The sequence below is a fragment of the Etheostoma spectabile genome, chromosome 1 (genome assembly GCF_008692095.1).
Source record: "Etheostoma spectabile isolate EspeVRDwgs_2016 chromosome 1, UIUC_Espe_1.0, whole genome shotgun sequence".
Taxonomy (NCBI): domain Eukaryota; kingdom Metazoa; phylum Chordata; class Actinopteri; order Perciformes; family Percidae; genus Etheostoma; species Etheostoma spectabile.
Genome location: NC_045733.1, coordinates 20,301,030 through 20,313,431, shown reverse-complemented (window position 1 = coordinate 20,313,431; position 12,402 = coordinate 20,301,030). Strand labels below are relative to the sequence as shown.

At 41.2% G+C, this 12,402-nt stretch overlaps 1 protein-coding gene across 1 annotated transcript; it reads right to left on the bottom strand.

Annotated features, from left to right (window-relative positions):
• Positions 1-5,707: 5,707 nt before the first annotated feature.
• LOC116694196 (glyoxalase 1) lies at positions 5,708-11,837 on the bottom strand. Its single transcript, XM_032523755.1, has 6 exons — positions 11,667-11,837; positions 7,611-7,693; positions 7,293-7,433; positions 7,122-7,189; positions 6,534-6,623; positions 5,708-5,887 (listed from the first exon to the last, which is right to left on the bottom strand). Exons 1-6 carry the CDS (start codon positions 11,733-11,735, stop codon positions 5,796-5,798), a joined length of 543 nt encoding a protein of 180 aa, XP_032379646.1. The 5' UTR covers positions 11,736-11,837; the 3' UTR covers positions 5,708-5,795.
• Positions 11,838-12,402: the final 565 nt, after the last annotated feature.

The following is a 12,402-nucleotide window of genomic DNA, read 5'->3' as shown; positions in this document are numbered from 1 at the left end:
ATAATGGAGCTAAAGGAAAAGCCAGGGGATCACCAAAATCACCAGGCAACCATGAAGGCCTGTACTAATATTGTACTCATTTATCTGATACATGTTAAGATAGTTAAATAGATAAATGAAAACTCTGACCTAGAAGCACAATAAGAAGAGTCAGGGGATCACCCAACTCTCTGTTACCATGGATATCTGTACCTTATTCTATGGCAATGCTTCAGTTATTTGTCAAAGGGATTCATCCTCTGGGGAACATAAATGTTTCAAATTATATTTTTATAACTAAATATACACACCTTTTCCTATGCTGCAAGCATGGCTAGTCCTACATTCAATTGTCATTGTGTGAGGAGTGGATGTAGCAAAGGTTAAAAGTGTTATTTCATTATTGTCTAGTATGCATAGACCATAACGTTGAAAAGACGTTGGACAACAACCCAAAACCTTTATTTCAATCAGCCTCTATAATGATTGACAGGTCGGCATGTAGCCACGCCCTAAAGCATCCCTTGCTTTATCTATTCGTTTGTATCCATTTTAAAATAAATGGGACTATATTTACAAAAATGAACATCATGCTTTGAAGAATTGAAACTAGTGATTGAGATCATAAACTCATTATGAAAATGTTTACTGTGGTAATAAATTAAAATGTTAAATTTGAATAAATCATATAATATAATGATCTTAATAAATCAAGTGGAAAGTCCTTTTCTCAGACATCAACATAATTATGGGATATCTTTTTGCGACCAGTGGAGTCGCTGCTATAAATGAGAGAGAGTGCAGGTTCCAGCCACTTCCACACTGGCTTCACTCTTCAGACCCAGAAGCTTTCCATCCAGTATTTTACAGTCTATGTCATTTAATCACATTTTAAACTCTTAAATTGTGGAATACATTAAAAGCAGCAATTGTACACAGAAGCTGGACATGAGAACATGACTCGGTCAGTATACTCATTTTCTTACAAGAATCCCAGTTGAGGAATGTGGTGTACTCTTCTCCTCTGGACCATTTCCACCCACACTCCGACGTATTGCAGTGCAAACCGATCCAGCCTTCGTACGGGGCGAGCATGTCAGCCTCCTGCTGGTTTCTGATGGTGATCAAGTCACTGTGGTGCCACCTGCAGTAGTTCTGGGCAACAGCCCAGGTGTACGGGCTGGGGATGGGGACAACCTTTGAGATGCTCAGGCCTGTGGAGGCAGCACACGGAGGAGTGGAGAGGACGAAAAAGATGAGGGGGATGAAGAGAAGCCTTGGCATGTTTCTCTCCATGTTGTCTTCAGAAATGCTTCAAAGTAGAGAAATATGTTATAACACAATGCAATAATAACAACAAGTCTGCTACCTTCATTACAAAACACAATGTATTCATCATCCATCCATCCATGAGATCCACTGAGAGAGATATTCATTAAAAGTAAGGCAAATTTCACTGGAATTTAAAGGGGCATTTCAAAACACATACATGCTATTTATAGTCTAAAATTATTAGTACCCAAATCCCAAAAACTATAGCGCTAGAACTCACATTTCTGATCTACAGTCTGGACGTGCTAAATATATTATGAATCGGGACAAATGTTCTAAAGGGCACTGAGAGCTCCAGGGGAATATTCTAAGTATAAGGGTACACTTTCCTTTTAGAACTGAGAACACTACAAAAAACAAGCACATTTGGGTATAAAAAAGAAAACAAGAGTCATAATTTTAGTGTCTATGGAGCTGCTCCAGACCTTACATGATGACGTCACAGTGTCATAACCTGGCTCAAAGGTAAACGTGATATTAGTTTATGAGTAATGTGTGTAGTGTATGGATGTGTGTGTCGGTGTAGCAAAAGATCACTCAACCCAACGTCCAAACAGACCAAGCAACCTCGAGGAGGGATAGAGGACGAGAGACTGTCCAGCCACTCCTATCTATGGACATGTGAGCAATCCGTTGATCCTGGTGTCAATCATCAGTCCTTATTAGCCAATCCCTGGATCCCAGCACCCAAAGGGACTTGATAGGTGTTGAGGCCTAGGAGCCGTCACACAAGTTTAAGACTTGCTTCTCTATTGTCTGGCTTTGAGAGAGAGTAGCTCATGTTCACAGATATTGATTTAATTTTCCAAGACTATGGAATTAACGTATCTGAATTCCTAATTTAGGTGATGGAATTCTATTAATATGAGAATAGCACTATGACGGAGCAGCAGCATCAGGTGTCATGTCAGACAAAGGCAGTAGCTCACTATCTTAGGATAAGCAATAACTGAGGATTGTATTTGTATTTATTATAAGGATCCCCATTAGCTGACCCCTAGACCACCAGCCAGTCTTCCTGGGTCCACAACGTTTAATCAGACAATATTAAAATATTTCATGACATATGCAGAAAAGAAATACAGCAATATCTGCTTACAGAACAACAAAAAACACTCAAAAAATGAATTAAATAAAAACAATAACAAACCAAGCAAATAGAGAAATATCTTGAAAACAAAGTGATATATGACAGTATACTATATACTCATATACATGGCTAACATCAAGAAGGAAATCAAATATTTTAACCACACAATAAGAAACCTCATGATAAATAATTTAAGTAAAGCTAATATTTGACTTTCTTTTTAAAATGTACCTTTCCTGGGATGTTACTTGCAATATTAGTCCAGAAAGAATTTGCTCTGTAAATGAAATATTTTTTATTGGATTTTGGTAAAGGTGCAATAATCTGCCCTGTACTGGCTCCTCTTATTAAAAAGATAAGTACGTAAATAAATGATGGTGTCTGAGTTTGAATAACAGCGTGCAAAAAAAAAAACATTGGCTAATAGTTTTTTTTCAACATTTAAGACGTTCATGCATTTTAACACTGGAACTAGAATTTGAACATCAGAATAAATCTAACGGTCTAACAGTCTAATGTCTAATATTCTGCTTTGTTTTGTGCTAGGATGAACTCTCTCTCTCTCACTACATTTAGTCATAAACTTTCTTTATTCTTTATTTGCACAAGCAAAAATGAAAAGCTCATACGATACACAAGCAACAACCAAGCCTGTTTCTATGGTAACACTCACCATAAATGACGATACCAACAAAGGGAGCTCAGCATGGTGGAAATGAGTTGAAAAGAGAAGCTCCTCACTCAAAGACAGAGCTGATACAGGGCTATGTGGTCCGTCCCCCCCCCCCCCCCATACATATCCGAGCTCTGACCAATCAGAGCAGTGTGTAGAAACACCTTGTCCAAAGGATCCAAGTCGTCCACCAAACACACAACAGAACTCTTAAACCTTGTTTTTCCTCACAGTTAAATGTCTTAAGCGGGGTGAAGCAGAGCGAGACCAGGACGCCTCGTTATGATCTTAGTTCTCCTCAACAGACAAACATAAGCATCTCATTTCAATATTCCCTTTTTACATATTTCCTGCCTGGAGATTTGAATATTATTTTGCAAACAGTACAACCCCACACTGAAATTTGTTTGAATTATTTTGGTTGAACTAATTCAGAATTTAGATATGTGATTGCACACTACCAAGATTTGGAAACATTTTAGCTGTATTTTGCAAATGGTTGCAAAAACCGGACCTGAAGTTAAAGTAATGTTTATGTTCCTGTTATTGTGACAGAGATTTATTAATGCAACAGAGATTTATTAATGCAACAAAGATTTATCAAGCAGTCACCACTGGGGTTTGGACCAAGGATCTCCTGTTTACTAGACAGCTGCTTTAACCAACTAAGCCCCAGGGCTTTTTGTAATGAATTGATTTCAATTTGCAATAAAAACATGTTAGCTCTTTACATACAGTATAAGTACTTTGATGATTACAGACATACATTTAAAGATGTTAGAAGAAAAAAAGAAACTTACAGATAACGGGCTCACTGGTCAACTCTTGCACTGTAAAGATAGTTGAGAGGGCAACACCAGTTAACCCTGAGGACCCGCTGTGGGCAAAACCAGACATTAAAATGAACAGTTGACACCCCCGTGTAACTGCTTGGGTTGTGTTTTGCTGCAATAACGGGACGTGATGTTAAAACATGAAACACACAATCAGCTGGGATCTGGTGAGGCTGGGGAACATCACATCCAGCCCTCGGACTAATAGCACTGGCACCCCCCAGGGGTTGCTCAGCTGGCTCTCTGGTGCGGTCACAACAACTATGAACTTAACACGCTCAAAACTGTGGAGATGATTGTGGACTTCAGGAGGAGCCCCCCCACCCCCCCCCCCCCCCCCCCCCCTCACCACACTCAACAGCCCTGTGTCTGCTGTGGAATCCTTTTAGGTTTCTGGGATCCACTTCCAGAGTCAGGAAACCCATCTAACCCCCGACACAACCTGGTCCAGCTTCTCCCTCTGGTAGGCGCTACAGAGCACAGACAGTACGCCCAAAACCAAGGTTACATCACTCTGATGAACAGCTGACTCTGACCCACAGTGCCAGGTCCGACTCCCGTGCAACAGGCAGCACGGTGGCTCAGCGGTCAGCACTTCTGCCTCACAGCGAGCATGTTCTCCCCCTTGGTTGCGTGAGTTTCCTCTGGGTGCTCCAGTTTCTTCCAACCATGAAGACATGCATGCTGGGTAACTAGGACTACAGTTGAAAATTAGCCAAATGGCTAACACTGAAGCCTTTACAGATATGTTGATTAATGTCCATTGTCTTAATCAAATAAATAAATCTACAATAACCCAGCAACACTGTCTCTAATCAGTCCGTTTACTGGTTCCACTTATTTATTCATCATTCTCTATTTCAGAGCTGTTCGTATTGTACTATAATACTTATATAACATACTAGTTATTCCAGCACCCTTTGAACTATGCTCCATAATTAAAATAACTATCATAATTATAATTTACTCCTGCATACTTTGCACTCTTCATTGCACTATTGTCTCAACCTGTCAATATTGTTTCTGTTATAGTGTGTGCATAGTGTGTACATATATTGGTTGTTTTGTATGAGTAGGTACATTGTGAACAATACGATCCAAAGCAAAATTCCTCAGTGTGCTCATACCTGGCAAATAAAGCTGATTCTGATTTACTAGACAGGTACTCGGGGTGTGTTGGGAGGGGGAAGAGAGAGAGAAAGAGAGAGAGAGAGAGAGAGAGAGACCCCTGTAGCCTAAACGCCCTGCCCACATTCAAATGAAGGAGGTGTTTTTGGCCTTAATGCCTGATTCAGTTTAACTCCTAATGCTGAGCTTGCATGTTGAAGCCCAACAGCTGCAGGTTGGATCAGAACTGTAAGACAGGCATCAGTGGGATTAGAACCCAGCACATGGTTTAAAGACATGCTCATACTTTCCCTTTGACCAAACTGAAACAAAAAACCAGGTCAGCTTATTACTGCTTGCTATAATTTGTAACTGTAAATCTTTGGCCTTGAGCGCTTTGGCAAAAATACATTTACTTTGTCTAATAAAACTACAAAAATTACACAAATTAATTTTGTTTTACACAGCACTAGCGCTTTATTTAAGCATTTCATTTGGAAGACACATATAAACTGAAGATGGTTGGAAAAGGCAACAGCTACAAAGTAGTTGCTATTCATAGAAAGAGCTTCTATTTGCTCATCAACTGTCCAATGTAAGTCCGGCCCATGCCAGGGCACACTGATGGCCATCGTGCACGTGCTCCCACTCCACTCTCCCTCAGCTCTTCGGCACATGTAGCTAAACTCTTGGCTAAAAACAGACGTTCTGCTCTCCCAGTGAAGCCACAGAAGGTCTGGCCTGGATGCACCGCAGCAGGTCAGACGGGTCTTCATAGGTTTTAGGAGGTAATGGAGACCATATTGTTAGGACTCAGGATCTCAATCCAGTAGCCATCAGGGTCCTGAATGAAGGCCAAGCCTTTCATTTTACCTGAGAGGATAATAAGAGAAGGGCAAAAAGGAGTTGTTAATATTGTATGAATGAACGTGAAAAAGACTTCCGATATCCATAAATGTGCTTTAATCATGCAGTAATGACACGGTGGTACACGGAGGAGAATCTTTTTAAATGGAGATGAAGGTGCTGAGCAGGTGCTTTCTGTTGTTGTAGGAAAATACATATTTATCTTCTGTCACTTACACTGAAGGCGCAACACACACACACACACACCACACACACACACACAACACACACACACAACACACACACACACACACACACACACACACACACACACACACACACACACACACACACACACACACACACACACACACACACACACTATAGTGTGGAGATCAACACAGACAAAGTAGATTTATTATTAATATTACATTACCTGTGAGAAAGCCGATTTGTCACCTTCACCATAATATATTTGTGTGTTTACTCCCCTGTCCTAAGAGTTTGAATCAAGTAAATTTATTCTTAAATTAATGGTTTCAACCCACATTTAAATTTTTTTTTTCTTTCATTTGTGAGTGAATGAGCCAACTAAAAAAGGAGGTGGAGAAAGAAAGATTAAAAGTTGTGAAGAGAGGTACTAAAAGGTCTGCCAGGACACTTGGAATCTTACCATCATCTGGCTTCTTGACAAATGTGACTCCTTGCTCTTCAAACAGTTTGCAGGCTGCATAGACGTCTGGAACGGCGATGCCGATGTGTCCTGTCAAACGCGTCATAAAGGTGAGGACTGTTCACTATACAGCCACCCTACAGAGTGCTCTAGTGAGCCTTCAGGCAGTAACAGACAGGCACACAGGATAGCATTTAAAAAAGTGGCGCACAACAGTTAAAAGCACTTAAGATATTTGTAAAAACTGATAGCTAATTAAGGGTGTCACGATTAAATTAAGTCACAATCTTGAATTTCAAATTAAAAAATGGAATCGTTCTATGACAACAAAAGCCACAGTTTGCTAGCTGTGCTATGTGCGGGTACCATATTCTTCCACTAACGTGTCCTTATCCGAGTGGTTTATGCTCAACTGTTTGAACATTTAAACACTTAAACTACTTCCAGAGAAGACTATGGACATGGCGGTCTGCTGAATGTGATCTCCTGTGACAGGAGAGCCTCCTCCTGCATACATTTCACTTTCCTTTTCAAAAGTAATCCTACTGGTCTTTCCTGTCTGTATGTAGAACAGGAAGGCGGTCTTACCGAAGCCACGTGGATCAGAGTTCCCATTGTGATAAGACTGGCTCTCATCAGCCTCAGAGCCCCAGTTACTGAAGGACAGGAGGAATACAAAAGAATCGCAAGTAAGAGAAGAAATGAAAAGAGGAAAAAAAAAAAGAGGAAAAGAGAAAGGCACACATTGGAGAGCCTTACTGCGTCAGCTCAATGGTGGCTCTTCTGGAGAAGGTCCAGGCTGTCTTTTCCTTCACATCCGCAGGAATCTCCTTCTTGTCCTCGTAGCCCAAGAAGAAGAGAGAGAAACGCATGGCGGGGAAGTCAAACTTTTGCAGAAGCCTGGAGAGAAAACGCCCCGTTAGTCACCAAGTCCGGTTCTCAACAACCCCCAGGCACACACCCAGCCAAAAACAGCTCCGAACATGTTTAGGATTCATTGGGTCACTTTTTGGGAATAATTTGTTGCACATGGAAATAAAAATGAATTGAAGTGAAAACTAACACACTAGTACTCACGTCATGCCGAGGATTCTGGTGTAAAAATCCAAGGATTTAACCGGGTCTTTAACCCGCAGCATGGTCTGCTGCATCATGAAATCCTACAACACAGAAACACAGTGACGGAGCTTTAAGTACACACATTTTATATATGTACACAGTATATACATAAACACACACCACTAAGACACTATGTCTCAATCCCAAAGATAACAGGGCAGTAGATTTGCCCCTTTTTTGTTACATGTGAAAAACATTAAAGTGCAATTAAAAAAGGCCATGATGAAAACAGGCTAAAAAAGAATATACACATAAAAGAATAAAAGTTACAGTGTATGTACAGCATATCTAAACAAAAATCAACAATTACCATCAACAGTCACACCCTTTAGCAACTTAGCAAATCTTAACTAACAATTCTTTATTTATCATTTATTTTGTCTCAGATTGGACAGATAGTCTAGCTAGCTGTCTGGATTTACCCTGCAGAGATCTGAGGACCAGGTAACCATAGTCCTCAGATTGGACAGATAGTCTAGCTAGCTGTCTGGATTTACCCTGCAGAGATCTGAGGACCAGGTAACCATAGTCCTCAGATTGGACAGATAGTCTAGCTAGCTGTCTGGATTTACCCTGCAGAGATCTGAGGACCAGGTAACCATAGTCCTCAGATTGGACAGATAGTCTAGCTAGCTGTCTGGATTTACCCTGCAGAGATCTGAGGACCAGGTAACCATAGTCCTCAGATTGGACAGATAGTCTAGCTAGCTGTCTGGATTTACCCTGCAGAGATCTGAGGACCAGGTCACCATAGTCCTCAGATTGGACAGATAGTCTAGCTAGCTGTCTGGATTTACCCTGCAGAGACCTGAGGACCAGGTCACCATAGTCCTCAGATTGGACAGATAGTCTAGCTAGCTGTCTGGATTTACCCTGCAGAGATCTGAGGACCAGGTAACCATAGTCCTCAGATTGGACAGATAGTCTAGCTAGCTGTCTGGATTTACCCTGCAGAGACCTGAGGACCAGGTAACCATAGTCCTCAGATTGGACAGATAGTCTAGCTAGCTGTCTGGATTTACCCTGCAGAGATCTAGGACCTGATCTAGGATCTGAGGACCAGGTAACCATAGTCCTCAGAAATAAGCCACAGGATAGAGCCCCAACACAGAGAAAGAAGAAGGGGACGGGACCTTGGCGAGAAGACATGTTTACGGCACCGGAATTGGTACGTTGATGATATAGACTAAAATTTCTTTAAAATGCTGAGAGAACAGTAAGAAATGAGGAGCAACAATTTTACTAGCTCAAAGTGTGAATGTGGATGCGTTGCACCCCAGTGGGTCGGTGAGGAGCCCAGGACCAACCCCTGTAGGTTACTCAGAAACACAGTGAGGCCGTCCATCAGCCAATACAGAACCAACAGCAAATAATTAATGATATACAATACCAAAAGCTTGCATGTTAGCCAGCGTTAAAGGCTGGTGGCCTTGTTGTTGTTCCTGTTCTAATTCCCCTTCAGTACACATGTGCATAATAACTACAGACCCTGCTATCACAGGAAATAAAGTACACTGAATATACATAACATGATGAACACTACGGTACTGGGACACAGGTTTGGTTATTTATTGTTTGACTGTGGAATGGTTTTTATTTATTTATGATTATTTTGGTCTTGGTATTGTCCAAAAGGTTTGATTTGTTCCAGAAGGCCGAGCTGAACATGGACACTAGGTGGAAATTTAATTTATTATGAGTACCTAAGTTTTCAACTTGTTCCTAGCCCTTTTGAACATGAACAATATTAATTGAGTTGCTTATATGTAGCTGAGGATGTCGTCTGATTAGCTTTTTATTGCTTTTAGGTTCTATGTTGTGTTCTTTTTAACATTTTCAATAAATTGACCGTGTGTGTGTGTGTGTGTGTGTGTGTGTGTGTGTGTGTGTGTGTGTGTGTGTGTTTCTTTCTTCAGAGAAGCCATCTGTTGGCTGTCTGGATTCCAGAAGACTTCCAAATCTAAATTGCACCCGGGTCTGGGACTCACTCGGGACGAGGGATTTCAGCCAAACCACGCCTCGGTGCACCCGACCCATGACCGCCACATCTAAGCGAGCATCAGTCAATATTACCATACTGAAAAGATCAGGCCTACATGGATGAGTTACATCAAATTCCTAATTGTATACGCAAAAAACATGCCATGACAGTGATGAAGTCCTACGATTCATTCTGTAGGGTCCATTTCACCGCTTCCACCCATAAGCAAATGGGGATTTTTAACGATTGTTGCATGTAAATTGAAGACATCGTTGAGAGTCCTGCATGACCTCTCGCGCCCAGGCATGGCTCACACTCTTTGTATCCAGTGAGTCTGTTGTGAATAGGGCTGCACGATATGAGGAAAATATCTAACTGCGATTATATTTGACTCATATTTTGATTGCAATATGATTCCCGATATTGAAGGGAATTATCGTGTTTGTATCATTATTCTTATTTTCATTGACTAATATTAAATCTTAAAAAATGTTAATGATCATAGTGTGATCTGCAGGCCGGGATGTCTCTGCAGCACCACAGTACTTCATATTTTGCCTTTAACAAATACCCCCCCCCCCCCCACTTGCATTTACTGATGCAAGAAGAAATTATCTCATAAGTCGCAGCTTGCATGCTGCAAATCTGATAAAATTGTTTTTTACTCTGATAATAATATACATTTGTATTCTTTCAGTGTATGAAAACCAAACAAGTACTCTTTGTGTTTTCCAGTCCAGTATTACCTCTGTGGTTAGCAACTCTTCCCCATTCCTCAAACCAAATCCAACTGTCAACTTCCTACAGAGTAAAAAAGTACCAACACATCCAAACAGTGCTGCAGCGTAATCGGTTTCTCCAGTTAACTAGGTCCACGTGTTTCACATGTTCCAGTCCCCGAGCAGCTCCAGTCATTCCTCCAGGCAGAGCTGATGGGATGACAGAAGCAGTGCATCGAGCCATTTTATGGCGATATGATTCTGTGGGTAACTCAAAGCAAACAAGCAGCTAAAAAGTGGATCATGCTGCATGCATGAGAGGTTATACAGGAATACAGTACTATAGTCTCTTATTTCTCAGGTCAAATTCTAACAAATGTGGTCTGTGGTTGTGCTGAAGCTGCCAGAGCTCTCACTGCAAATGGAAACACGTTTTAGAAAAGACTGGGATGGAAGGGACGCCAGCCAGTGCAGATGTTTCAATATAATGCTACAAATTATTTAATTATGTTTTTTAACAAGAGCCTGTAAAGCAAGGGGCCTCTCCAGTGTCCTGTCGATTAGGGACATATTAATGCTGAGCTGTACCTGACTGCTAATATTTTCGGGTAACGTTATTATAAGCTGTCCTTATAATAAGCGATCCTACATGAAAGGATTTTTACCGTACGTATCCAATTCCTTATATCCAATTCCTTATATTTCTTTATTTCTTGTATTTCTACACTATTTATAATATTGTGCAACTACAACACAGAGTTTCCCTTCGGGGATCAATAAAGTATTTCTGATTCTGATTCTGATTCTGAAAGACTACATGCGGAACAGGTGGACGGACGTTGAATGGCTGGCAGTGAGTATGGTTATGAAACAATGTATATGATCTTCAACTTGTGGATACAAGATATCACTAGCACGTTATGCTTGCAACACAGCCCACATGAACCAACCCAGTACCGCCTGCTCTTTCCCTTCTGGTCTGGCCTCGCCTACATCCCAACGTTCCTGGGACTACGGGACGAACAGGGCTTCTTCTGCGCATGCCTTAATAAATTACGTCTGAGTTTTAACACAAAGTTTGGAGTTTCTTACTACGCAAGTAATTACGGCTGTAAGTTAACGTTAGCTAGCTTACAACACCCTGTGATAAAACCTCCTTTAGTTATTCAGCGTGTGGACGTCGATAAAACCCTGACCGCAAACCTGTCCGATAATGGACGTAGCAGGGGAACCTGTTTGGGAGTCGGGTCCTGGTTCTTGGCGGGGACTGGCTCACGTCTAGTTCAACTTCAAGAGGGACGGCGACCAGCTTACCTTAGTGACGGGGTCTCCATCTTTACAAGCGGACGCCGCTGCCTCGTCTGACAGACCTTTGTCGCTCATTTTGGCTAACCGACTACAAAGCTGGACCGCGGCTCAGCGGGGCGGGCTGACAGGAGAGTGGGACGGGACTCAGCCGGACTCATTTCAACAGAAACACTTTCCGGTACCGGCTTTCAAAATAAAAGTCACATTGACGACAACATTGCATTGGACTGCATTGGAATGTACTGATCACAGGACAGCACTGATGGGACATTGACACTTCTTAAGAAAGGGTTTTCCCCTTTATAATTAAAAGACTGATTTAATATTACATATAGAATGGCCAACAAAACAAAACCAAATAATAGCATATTTTAAAAAAGTATTTTGATAGGGATCTTTATAACACAAAACTGTTGCAGTTTCAGGAAGTGTATTCTACTCATGTGGTTAAAAGCCCCAACCCTAACTCTGATGATGGTCGTGCACTGTGATAAGCAGCTATATATATCCCTTTGTTTGTTCTTTTCTTTGCTTGGATGATATGCACTTGCACTCGTAGTTAAGTGCAAGTAGCATCACTTCGTTTTTTTAAATGAAGACCGGAAGTCTGTTGTCATCTGTTGGCCAGACAAGGCTCAGTACTATTCAACAATAGATTGTATATATATATTTAGATTTTAATATTAACGGTCTATGTATGGATCTAAGGATGCTTGCTGTAGAATCATAGACAGTCTATGTG